Source organism: Cetorhinus maximus, chromosome 11 (genome assembly GCF_964194155.1).
Source record: "Cetorhinus maximus chromosome 11, sCetMax3.hap1.1, whole genome shotgun sequence".
NCBI classification, from domain to species: domain Eukaryota; kingdom Metazoa; phylum Chordata; class Chondrichthyes; order Lamniformes; family Cetorhinidae; genus Cetorhinus; species Cetorhinus maximus.
Window position 1 is genome coordinate 36,278,650 of NC_135889.1, and position 13,631 is coordinate 36,292,280.

The 13,631-nt window shown below is 45.1% G+C and overlaps 1 protein-coding gene across 1 annotated transcript; it reads left to right on the top strand.

Annotated features, from left to right (window-relative positions):
• Positions 1-9,826: 9,826 nt before the first annotated feature.
• On the top strand, positions 9,827-11,286 carry LOC144686265 (RNA 3'-terminal phosphate cyclase-like protein). Its single transcript, XM_078551354.1, has one exon. The coding sequence runs from the start codon at positions 9,969-9,971 to the stop codon at positions 10,761-10,763; it is 795 nt and encodes a 264-aa protein (XP_078407480.1). The 5' UTR covers positions 9,827-9,968; the 3' UTR covers positions 10,764-11,286.
• Positions 11,287-13,631: the final 2,345 nt, after the last annotated feature.

Below are 13,631 nucleotides of genomic sequence, written 5' to 3' on the forward strand. Positions count from 1 at the left end.
CACTGACTAGACATTAAACCTGAGATTTTCCCAATTTGTAATTCCAGTGAGTTCAGTCTTTAGTGATACCAACCCTTCCCTCCCACCTCACCAACTACCTAGGCCATTGGGGTTGTAGTTCAGTTCAGGAATTAATGTGGGGAGTTGCAAGCTGAAACCTGGATCTTATCACTCAATGGTGCAGTGCATCAAAAGGTGTACAGGCTACTTACAATTGTGAGAAATTGAGATCTTGAATAAACAGGCATTTTCTGTCTAGTACAGAACTTTTATAGGATTTGCTAAACAGCATTGATTCTCTCTCTGGAAAGAGGATTTCTAAACGCTTTGACCTCTAAACAATTGTAGTTCAGGCTGCCATGTTGGCATTCCTAAGCTGTTAGGATGGCGTCTTTGTGCACCCCCTTATCTATGCAAGTGTTTAGAAAGAGCCAGCATGATGTAAACTGACCTCTAACAGGGTGACGAACATGGGAGGCGGTAACCACCCTGACAGTTTGGGTACATGTCCTGTATCCATTGGTCAGAAGGGTGCAGATAGGTGATTGACACTAGGTAAGCTACCAGCTGCCAGAAAAAGGGTATATTAACAAGTGTTCAGGCACAGGGGCCAGGTCCTGGTGGGGTTGCAGTGCTCAACAGGCAGCAGCCTTCTTCAGATGGACAAGGAGAAGGAGGGAAGTCGAGGGAAGCATTCCCTAATACTTCGTCTAGACAGCAGAATGCTGTTATCACAAGCCACTGAGATCAACACACTCTGTGCCAATCGTCTATCCATCCTCTGACATCAGTAAACTGCTCTCAACTGTTACGGGTTATATGCCTTTTCTGTCTAATTAGTTAATGCATCATATCTAAACTGTTGCTTCATAATAAACTATCTTAAAATCACATACAAATAGTCGACTGCCTATTTAGTTACCTGTGGTTACTGAATCCAGAATCTTACACAATGTCCCCATACTGTTTAATTAAAATTACTTAATCCCTACTGCTGAATAATTTTAATTTTTAGCAAAAAAAGAAATCAAATTAACTTGAGTAATTATTCAATATAAAATAATTGCATTTTATTGAACCTCTGATACCTGTACGTTAGGTCGTTACTTGGTAGCCCTGTTAAAAATTGGCTTATCTACTGAGCAAGCCACAGCATTTATGTGATGTGTCTTGCTATATCAGTGAAGCTTGTGACTGTTGTGTTGCTTTGGTGTTTCAACACTGGATATGTCTTTTGCACTCTGGTGTTTCTGGAACAAAGTCAATCCAGATTGACAACTGAACTCAGCGGAATCAAAATAAACAACTTAACACCCATAGCAATGACTTTGGGATTTCTAACTGAGAAACCTCAGTAACATTGGGTAGAAATCTCCCTGAGGCACAGAGGTGCATCAGGGAGATTACTTTCACTTATGAAATATTGATTAAAGGTAAACAAAAAATTTAAGGACATGTCCCGTCATGTGAAATGGTCACATGAGCTGGGACATGTCCATTAATTTTATTAAAAACTTTTAAAACACTTTAAAATCATTCATGAAGCCTCATCCCGCCTGTGCATGAGGTTCCATGAAAAATGCGAAGGCCGCCTGGCCTCTTCGTCCGCCTACCAACCTTAAGGTTGCATGGGCAGCTCAGTTTATCAGTTTAATTGCTACTTAAATGGCCTTAATAGGTCTTTGACAGTTCGGAAACTATCAGAATTGAAAATCTAAATGATCCACGGTGACGTCGGGACACACGCCCGATGTCACCATGCGTCATTTTATGCCGTGAGGCTGCACCCAGGTGTAGCGCTCGAGTTAGGAAAGTTCAGAAAAATTGATGTCATTTTCGGGTGTGCTACCACTTTAAAGAAATTGCACTTTTGTGAATACATTTGATGGTCATGTGAATGTTTTGGTCAGCTGAAGGCGTTATGATTTTGTACACTGGAATCCTCTTATGTTAAGGTTCAGCCATCCTCCCACTCAGTGACAGTGTCCCACTGTGATGTCAACCTCAGCTGAACTATTCTCGGCACCCTTGTGTGATGTCAGGGAGATGTGTTTAAATCTTTATCTGAAGTGTATGATGTAAGTGTTTCTCACCCTTCTTCCTCAAGGAACACCAGCGAGTGAGGGCAGCTCATCAGCATTGATAATCTCGCGGCATGTATGTCTCCTCAGTGGTAGAGGCAGAAGAAAAGATATGTACTGGATGAGGTGATCCCTAGGTATGTGCACATCTCAGTTGCAGCAGTGTTTGCATCATTAGATGGCAGAGAAAGCTTCAGGGCTACTCTCACATTGCTCTTGATCCTAAGTGGACTCTCAGTTCCCAGAGTGAGCTTTACTCACAGGGCCGCACAGACCAAAGTAAAGGTCATGGCCTGGTGATTCATGAAACAAGAACATGCAAGTGTAAATGTGGGACTCGTTCTCACTGCAAGTGGTTGGATATCCCGAGTTGAAAGAAAATGGCATTGAGGGCTAGGGGAGGTGTGGCCATATGCCGTCACTTAACTTTACTCTTCCTGGAACCTGTCAGCAATTCTGACCACATCTTCCTTCCTCCATGGCGTGATCACACACATACTGACCCTCAGCAGCCTCCTGAGGTTCATGGGCGTCCAGATCTTTATCCTCCAATGAGCTCTCATTCTCCTTCATTTCATTCTCTGGCAGGGGTTCACCTCTTTGCATTGCCAGATTGTGAAAGGCACAACACACTGTGATGATGCGGGAAACCCTGCAGTATATCGGAGTGTATTGGAGTGAGCCACCTGAGTGGCCCAAGCACCTGAAACACACCTTCAGAAGCCCTATAGTCTGCTCTACAAGGGAGCATGTGGAACTTTGAGCAGCCTCTCCTCGGAACGATTCTGAGGGCGACGCACCAGTGTCATCAGACAGCATTTCATTGGGTACTCCTTATCCCCAAGCAGCCAGCCCTGCAGACGTAATAGCCCCTCGAAAATCTCAGGTACCTGGGAGTGACTCAGGATGTAGGAGTCATGACAGCTCCCAGGATACCGTGCACAAACATGCAGTATGTGCTTCTGGTGATCACACACCAGTTGTACATTGATGGAATGATAGCCCTTGCGGTTTATAAACATTAAGGCCTGCGGCCATGGAGCCCATATAGCCACAAGGGTGCAGGCTATTGCATCCTGCACTCTTGGGAAGCCTTTGATGGCGGTGAAGCCGGTGAATCTCGCAGCCTGGCTAACGCCATCCAGAGCAAACCTGACATAACGATGGGCCTTCCTGTAAAGGGTATCTGTGACCTCCTTTATGCATCGATGTGTTGCGGACTGAGAGATGCACACAAGTCGCCTCTTGATCCTTGGAAAGAACCAGAGGCAAAAAAATTGAGTGCTGCGGTCACCTTCAAAGCCACTGGCAGGGGATATCCTCCAACTCCACGTGGCGTCAGGTCTTCACAAAGAATGTGGCATATGTGATGTACCAGAGCTCGGGACAAGTGCGGACGAGCATGACATTGCCTCTCCTTTGTAAATAGGAGACTTTTCTACAGTATACCTGAGATCTGGCGATTCGCCTCCATTGCCTGGGTGTCTCCTCTAGGGCCTCCTGTTCATGCTCTGGCTCCCCTTGACCCATGTCCGTCAGATGTGGCCTCCTGCTGGAGCTGTGCGCAGAATCGCCTCTCCCTCCTTCGCATCTTCCATTGCATTAGGACCCTGACAAAGGCAGCATTGAGCCCAGGATCCATATCTGCTTTTGCTTTCTCTCTGAAATGAAACATTGAAGACATTAATGATTCATGGGGCAAGAAAGTGAAGCTTAGAAGATGAAATGTATGGAGACTGTAAGGGTCCATAGTTTTTCATGCCCTACTTGCATGGTGGCTGAAGCCACCTTGTCCCTGAAACACTAGCACACACATCGAGATGACCTGCATGGGATGATAAGGTGTAAATGAGATGAGTGACCCAACCTAGCTTTGTGCTCCAATATCTGATGTGGCATAGTAATGACCAATCAGTTGCTCATGGTTGTCGCTGGCTAGACAGCATTTAATGCTCATTCCTAATTGCCTTTGCCCAGAGGGCATTTAAGAGTCAACCATATTGGGCCTGGAGTCACTTGTAGGCCAGGGCAGGTAAGGATGGCAGATTTCCTTCCCTAAAGGGCATTAGTGAACCAAATGGGTTTTTTCAGACAATTGGCAATGGTTTTATGGTCATCGTCAAACCTTTAATTCCAGATTTTTATTAAATTCAAATTTCACCATCTGCTGTGGTGGGATGTGAACCTGGGTCCCCAGAGCATCACCCTGAGTCTCTGGAATACTAGTCCAGTGACAATACTACTATGCCACCACCTTTTTAACAGTGCTAATGAAGGCATTGGCTTTCAGTGGCTTTCTTTCCAAGGAGGTCTTTCTCCTTTCTCATTAAGCAGATTCATGTTCACTCTCACAGCATCAACAAGTTAAAGGGCACCCCCAAAAATGGCTCCATAGCCCAGCAGCGTATTCCTCCCACACTGCCTCAGAACCCTCCCCATCAGATTCACTGGTACTTTCGATTTGAGACAGCACCATTACAGTGGTACAGCAAGATGGTGGTTATCCATTATTACTTGGAAACATAATTCCACTCTCCCTCTCTCACTGTCCATCTGCCTGAACTTCATGATGTGAAGGTAGAGCTCCCTCCTGTTGTTCTCCAGCCTCTCCCAATAATACTGGATCCCATAGTTGTTGTGGTGACATTTCTACCCTCCCCTCCAAGCCCATCGCTTCTAACATCCCCATGCCCCATATGGATCTTTATCCACCCCATCTAGAGGCTGCGTGCATGCTCACGGACACAGTCACCTACTGAGGTGAGCTCCCTCAGGAGAGCTTCACATGCCCTCCCCGCCCCCCTGTTATTATGTGTTTCCAATCTACAGACTGCGGGTGCCTCCAGTTACCATCACCAATTGTCCCCCGCCCAACCATCTTCAGCTGCTTCATCAATGACCTTCCTTCCATCATAAGGTCAGAAGTGGGGATGTTCGCTGATAATTGCACAATGTTTAGTACCATTAGACTCCTCAGATACTGAAGCAGTCCATGTGCAAATGCAGCAAGACCTGGACAACATCCAGACTTGGGCTGACAAGTGGCAAGTAACATTTGTGCCACACAAGTGCCAGGCAATGACCATCTTCAACAAGAGAGAATCTAACTATCTCCCCTTGACGTTCAATGGCATTACCTTCACTAAATCCCCCACTATCAACATCCTGGGGATTACCATTGACCAGAAACTGAACTGGACTAGCCATATAAATACTGTGGCTACAAGAGCAGGTCAGAGGCTAGGAATCCTGCGGCGAGTAACCCACCTCCTGACTCCCCAAAGCCTGTCCACCATCTATATCACAAGTCAGGAGTGTGATGGAATACTCTCCACTTGCCTGGATGTGTGCAGCTCCAACAACACTCAAGAAGCTTGACACCATTTGGGACAAAGCAGCCCACTTGATTGGCACCCCATCCACAAACATTCACTCCCTCCATCACCAACGCACAGTGGCAGCAGTGCGTACCATCTACAAGATGCATTGTAGGAACTCACCAAGCTCCTTAGTACCCTCCAAACCCACCACCACTACCACCTAGACGGACAAGGGCAGCAGATACATGGGAACTCCACCACCTGGAAGTCCCCCCGCCCCAAGTCACTCACCATCCTGACTTGGAAATATATCGCCGTTCCTTCACTGTTGTTGGGTCAAAATCCTGAAACTCCCTTCCTAACAGCACTGTGAGTGTACCTACACCACATGAACTGCAGGGGTTCAAGTAGGCAGCTCACCACCACCTTCTCTAGGGTAATAAGGGATGGGCAATAACTGCTGGCCTAGCCAGCGACGCCCACATCCTATGAATGGGTAAAAAAATGTCCCATCTGCAGTCCAGTACAGAGACAGCCAAGCCCAAGGACAGCAACTGTGAGACAGCCCTGCATACCAAGCTGTGCTTTTCTCTTCTGGAGAACACAATCCTTACCCCTCTCTCCAGCTGGAGTGCACCGTGCTCCCGATGATTCTTCCTGCTGCATGCCCGCTGCACCTCTGGGCTGCCTCTTGTCTCTGACTTCTGATTATGAGGTTCACATAGCCCGTAGGCCACCTGCACTCTCTGACTCCTTTCCACATAGCCACAGGAGTGTCTTTACTCGCTGACTCCTGACTGCACACCCCAGACCAAGGATTTGGGCTTTCACAGAGTTCTCCATTGCCCTGATGACTGAAGACTACAAGGAGGAAGGGATAAAGTAGGGAACTACAGGCCAGTCAGTCTAACCTCATTGGTGGGGAAACTATTGGAAGCAATTCTGAGGGACAGAATTAATCTACACTTGGAGAGGCAGGAATTAATCAAGGACAGTCAGCATGGTTAAGGGGAGGTCATGTCTGACCCTTTTGATTGAATTTTTCGAAGAGATGACCAAGTGTGTAGATGAGGGCAATGCATTTGACGTAGTCTACTTGGACTTCAGCAAGGCTTTTGATAAGGTCCCGCATGGGAGACTGATAACGAAGATAAAAGCCCATGGGATCCAAGGCAATTTGGCAAATTGGATCCAGAATTGGCTGAGTGGTAGAAAGCAGAAGGTGATGGTCGAGGAGTGTTTTTGTGACTGGATGTCTGTGTCCAGTGGGGTTCCACAGGGATTGGTGTTGGGTCCCTTGCTGTTTGTGGTATATATAAACGATTTAGACTTGAATGTAGGAGGGTTGATCAGTAAGCTCGCAGATGACACAAAAATTGGTGAGGTGGTAAATAGTGAGGAGAATAGCCTTAGATTACAGGAGGATATATACAGGCTGGTCAGATGGGCTGATCAGTGGCAAATGGAATTTAATCTGGATAAGTGTGAGGTGATGCGTTTGGGCAGGACAAACAAGGCACAGGAATACATGATGAATGGTAGAACCCTGGGAAGTATCGAGGATCAGAGGGACTTGGTGTGCATGTCCACCGGTCCCTAAAGGTAGCGGGACAGGTAGATAAGGTGGCTAAGAAGGCATATGGCATACTTGCCTTTATCAGCCGAGGCATAGAATATAAGAGCAGGGAGGTTATGCTAGAACTGTATAAAACTAGGCCACAGCTAGAGTATTGCATGCAGTTCTGGAATCCACAAAATAGACAGGATGTGATTGCACTAGAGAGAGTGCAGAGGAGATTTACCAGGATGTTGCCTGGGCTGGAGAGTTTTAGTTATGAGGAGAGATTAGATAGGCTGGGGTTATTTTCCCTGGAGCAGAGGAGATTGAGGGGGGACATGATTGAGGTGTATAAAATTATGAGGGGCATAGATAGGGTAGACAGGAAGGAACTTTTCCCCTTGGTGGAGGGATCAATAATCAGGGGGCATAGATTTAAAGTAAGGGGCAGGAGGTTTAGAGGGGATGTGAGGAAGAATTTTTTCACCCAGAGGGTGGTGGGAATCTGGAACTCACTGCCTGAAAAGGTGGTAGAGGCAGAAACCTTCATAACATTTAAGAAGTATTTGGATGTGTACTTGTGATGCCGTGGCATACAAGGCTATGGGCCTAGTGCTGGAAAATGGGATTAGAATAGTTAGGTACTTGTTTGACTGATGCAGACTCAATGGGCCGAAGGGCCTCTTTCTGTGCTGAAGACCTCTCTGACTCTATGAGTATCCCCTCTCAATCCACTCCCCCACCTTCTGAGCCTCCGTGCGACCCATCTCTTTTATGCCACACTAACAAACCCCCCTTAATATTCCAGGGTCTGCGTGCATCCCCTCCCAGTCAAACATGTGTTATCCCTTTGACCCACTTGAATATCAGCATTTCATGTTCCCTTGTCAGGGTCCAGCTTCCCACCCCTCGGTCTACCCTCGGCCTCCCATCGTTCCCCTTCCTCCTCCACGTCCTTGCCCTTCTGCCTTCCATTGTGCACCTTTTCCCGCTCACAGCCCTTGCACAGCCTCCCTTCCCTAATGTCACTCTTCTGTTCGTCATCCCCGCCCTCACCTCACTGACCACCCCTGTTTGAAGTACTTGTTCCGCCTGAGTATTACAGCACAGTGGTGTCCTTCTGGACAACAGTCTCAGCCACTGGGAGTAGAAGACCTCAGCACTCCCCAACCCCAGCCAGAGTAATAGTCACTGTCTGAAAGTGGAAGCCTGCATGAGTACCACAGCACTGGTGTCCTTAAGGACAATGTAGGCAAAGAGCAAGAGTAGACCAACCCTACAGCCCCAGCAGCGTGGCATTCATTGCAATAAGACTGGTGCAGCGCTATGGCAGGTAGGCTATGTATGTTGCACACACCTCAAATCACAAACTACTTTTATGGCAGGGAGGGTTTCTGACTTTTTGACTGCCGCTGGACTCTCCGTTCCTGCCTGCCATGAAACCCATGGCGGGAAGGATGGGAAAATTCCGCTCTTAGTCTTTCACCTTTTTAACGTTATTAGGGAGTTAGCACACCATTGCTGACATGAAAATTTGGATGCCATTGATTGGAGCTCCGTACACTGGTTTCAGCATGTATGCAGCAAGCTCCATGGGCAGAATTTTACGGCAGCGGGATTTTACCTTCCCGCTGAAGTCAATGGGGTTTATAACGGCCCGCCGCATTTTATGGCCCCGTCCCCACCGAAACAAGGCCGTAAAATTCTGCCCCATGTTTCTAGCTTGTCCCTGATGAAGAGTTAACAATATACATCAAGCCTAACAATCCTATTCTACACTCAACAGGCAACCTGTTCGCTGAAGTAAATTGACTCCCTAAACCTATAAATGTTCATGATTATTTAATTGAATTCTATTGCATATTTGTTAGCTGTAAAGCTAAACACTACATACTATGGTGACCTACAAAATAGATTATCCCTTGAACTCATTAAGAAATGCATAGGGAACATTCTGGATTAAAGCAAGGTTAACAGTACTTCCTGAAGCTTATAATAATTAACTGACTTTATGGTGTGTGCAACCATCATGTGGTTTAGTATCTACCTTCAATCTATAACCTTGCATAAAGGACATAATTTTTTAAAGAACCTTGCCCATCTTGTTTTGTTTTAATTCTATTTGGCATTTCTGCTGGAATTTAGTCCTATAACAACTTGATTGACAATGAGTCCAACACTTTGGCTATAATTTGCTTGGTTTTACTATCACAGTTCTGTGTCCCGTGGTTGTGGTAATTACTCTCCTGCAGTTCTGTTATCTCTGTGGATTAGTAAATCAATCATATCTAGGACATTGGCAAGGGCTTGTAACTAATTTTCCTCACGCATCCTGAAGACACTGTCCAGTGCATGATGAAAGTTACCTCAAACCTTTACACTACACTGCTGGAAAGAGCTTTGCAATGCTGACATTTGAGAATTGTATCACAATAGAAATTCATTCAGTGAAATAGGATATCACCACAGGGGTACTGTGACACTGATATCACCCTTTTTAAAAAATACATTTTCATGTTTTCAAATAGACACAACACTACAGTGGTATTCTGCACTGGTATTGTTGCGTTGTGCAAAACATTGCTGGATTTCAAATGTCCAATGCCTATTGCTGTAACACGTATAAACAAGTCAAGCTTGCTACTGTACTTCTAAAGCTAGATCCTGGCATGCTCATAAGGTATCATAGTAAGGCAAGTACTGTGATAACCCACTACAGATAAAGGGTGCTTCCCTTAAATACACAGCAGAAAGATTGCAAGCCCTTTTGGTCACCAGGGCTGATTACATTTCACTATGAAGCTGAACCCGGGCCTGCGGGATTTTGAAGCAAGCTTCATTCGGCTGTTGGACAAAGTAACAAATGGTTCTAGGATTGAAATAAATGAAACTGGTACTACATTGTATTACCAACCAGATCTTCTACATGGAGGGAAGATTGAACATGACTGCCACACTCAACGCTCCATTGGCTATTACCTGGAAGCCTTGCTCTACCTAGCTCCTTTTATGAAGAGACCGTTAAAAGCTACCCTGAGAGGCATCACCAATGATCAAACAGATCCTTCTGTGGATACTCTTAAAGTGACAGCTCTCCCCCTAATGAAAAGGTTTGGTGTAGATGGCGAAGGGCTTGAACTGAAGGTAGTCCGGAGGGGCATGGCCCCTGGAGGAGGCGGTGAGGTTATCTTCTCGTGCCCAGTGCGGAGGTTTTTAAAGCCTGTCCAGTTAACCAATCCTGGCAAAATCAAACGGATCAGAGGTGTAGCATACTCCGTCAGGGTGTCTCCACAGATAGCCAATAGAATTGTTGATTCAGCTAGAAGCATTTTAAACAAGTTCATACCAGATATCTACATCTACACCGATCACATGAAAGGAGCAAATTCAGGAAAGTCCCCAGGGTTTGGCCTCTCCTTAGTTGCAGAAACAACAAATGGAATATTTCTCAGCGCTGAGCTGGCTTCAAACCCTCAGGGTCAAGGCTTACCAGTCCTACCAGAAGACCTTGGCCAGAACTGTGCAAAGCTGCTTTTAGAAGAAGTTTACAGAGGTGGTTGTGTAGATTCGATAAATCAGAGCTTGGCTCTACTATACATGGCCCTTGGACAGCAGGATGTTTCGAAAGTTCAGATTGGTCCACTGTCCCCATACAGGATTGAATTTCTGCGCCATTTGAAAAGCTTCTTCCAAATCATGTTCAAAATTGAAGCCCAGCCTATGGAAGAGCAGAAAGGCGGAGAGAAAGTATTAATGACTTGTATAGGTGTCGGCTTCTCGAACATCAGCAAGACAGTCACATAGGAACGACTACCATACTGTTACATCTTGATATGTTTGGCGCCGTTCCTTGTATATTTAAACCTTCACGCAGGAAAATTGTACTGCTGAAATTTGATACATGAAAAGGTCTTTCTCAAGTACATGGCGCAATTCATCTGTTAATTACATTGCTTTGTCATTTGGCTTATATGAAAATTTAAATGCTAAATGCCAGTTGGTCAGTTTCTCACTAGAAACCAATGTCAGTTTTCTTTTCCAAAGCTGTTGTAAGACATGTATTTACTCAGCTGAAGCTTTTTTTCACTTAATACTATAGTGACTATCAAGGAATGACACTTCATAATGTCCGTTCAGTACACAGTTTGTTGGGTTAGTTTATATTGTATAATGGCTTGGGATAAAGATATAAAGGCTTCAAATATAGTTTCAGTCAGGATGACAACTGATTTCTAGCACAGTTGTGATGAATGGATAATTCAAGTGAATGCAGTCTGTTTTGTAAAAATTGAACCTGTATTCCAAGTAAAATGGGAGTCAACAAAATTGGTTCAGAAAAAAAAATGAAGCTAGCTGGCTCAATAGAATTATTTTAATTGGAATAATGTGGCAAGGAAGCAAAACAACACATCTTCATGAATCACATAAGCCTGACATTTAATGAATCCCTCCTATGAAATCAAACCAAGTTGAAAGGCAAGGGAGCTACATTTTCTCCCTTGGCTGGTTTTACCACCAAAATAGCATTGGAACTGCAGTTCTGCCTCCCATATTACATTATAAAGGCCCGATCCAATTTTCCTCATTGATTCATCATTAAATATTCATGGTGTGTTCTATCGAGAGTCTGTATTAGTAATAGTGGTGGGGAATCCAGTGTTTCTGCAGCAGCTGGAATGATGTTTAAGCCATTTCTGTGGGTTTTCCAGGAATATTCTGTCAGAATTACAATACACAATCAAGAGAGGCTCCATGAAAATTTAATCCGTAGTTTCTTTACAACTCTCATAAATCAAACAGCTTACATTCTTGCCTTTGATTATTTTGCCTTTACTCTTTCATCTGGAGACACTATTGGCCTCACCATCTTGACTGACAATAAATGGAACTTGCATTATTATCTCCAGCGCTGAAGCTACCAACACAAAGGTCAATTTTTCTTCCATTAGCAAACTCAACTTTCCAAAAGCCTAGACCTTGAAACTTGGTGAGGTTCTTCTTGCACCTCTCTCACACTTATGGATATAACAGAAAGGGTCTCTCAACTCTCGCCTCCAACTCTCACCTCCAACTCTTTCCCCCACTGTTACTAAATTCCTTTTCTCTTTGGTACAATGGTGAATGGTCCTGTTTTTCATCCTAAATTGCTAATACACTGTTCAAAATAGGTTTCAAACAATTTGGGTTAGCCTGGAATAGTGGCTGGGGAGGGACAATGGAATATGAGTCAGGAGGTTGTGGGTTCAAGTCCCACTCCAGAGAGTTGAGCTCATCATCTAGACCAACATTAAAGTGCAGTGTAGTATAATGGGGCATGCTTTTTTATTCATGGGATGTGGGTGTCACTGGCTACACCAGCATTTATTGCCCATCCCTAATTGCTGGTATGCTGCCTTCTTGAGCTGCTGCAGTCCATGTGTTGTAGGAACACCCACAGTGCAGTTAGACTAAGTCCCACAAAGGGTTATCTGTAATAGTCCATGATGTCATAGAAGAAAATGACGTATACTCATATGATTTGAAAATCTAGGAGAAAGCAGCATGTAAGCTAGTGTGAGGGAGTGTTCTCATAACTGTAAGTATGTTACAATAAAGTTAGAGGATGGAATTTTCTATTCTGGGACTAAGCCCTGTGGCGGGGGCAGGAACGGGGAGAGTTTCCCATTGCGGAGGACAGTGGGAATTCGCGCTGTATTGCACGACACTGGCCTAATTAATTATGCAGTTGTGGGTTTCCCGACATTTTGCACGGTGGGGCGGGTTGGATGACTCGTACTCCATCATCATATCTGGGCGCATATTTAAAAGGTGCCTGGATATCAACTGACTCATCGTTGAAGGAAAGGATCTACCTCCTGGAAGCTCCTGAAGATAGAAGGTGGACCTCCTGGAAGATTCTGAAGATAGAAGATGGGCCTTCTGGAAGATTCTGAAGATAGAAGATGGGCTTCCTTGAAGATCCTGAAGATAGAAGATCCACCTGGAAGATGCCCCACCCACCCACTGCTGCACGTGGTGTTCCGGGGTCCACGGTCACTAGAGACCTCCATCCCAATGTCCAAAAGGCTGCCCCAGGCCTTTTTCAGGTAAGTCCTGACATCTCCAAGCCACATTGGTCCAGACGTGTTATGGACCGATGTGATATCTCCCTGGCAGTGCGGACAGTCAGAAAGGGAGAAGATTCTGGTCTGGCCTGCATCTGCATCCCATTAATTTTTCAGCTCCTGCCACATTGTTCCATCTGAACCCCACCATCTGCCATTAAACCTGCCACAGGAGGTGGGTGGGGGGGCTGGAAAATTCCACTCAGAGTGTTGCAGCTGGCAATCTTCGGGAGTTATTGAAACTACTCCAACATTGACCCACACTATTATATGCAGACTGAGGGAGTACTGTACCTTTGTACATGTTGTCTTTCAGATGAAACCATGGCCCCTATCTGACCTCTCAGGTGGACATAAGAGTGTTCTACTCGGTAACCTGGCCAATATTTATCTCTCCAAATAACACTAAAAATATTGACTAAACAGTGACTGAAAACCCTGATGCAAAGTCATCAAGCTGAAATCTAACTTCACAGGTACTGCCTAATCTACTGAGCATTTCCAGAATTTTCTATTTTTATTTCACTAAAATGTTATCTGGTCATTTATCTCATTAATTGCTGTGTGC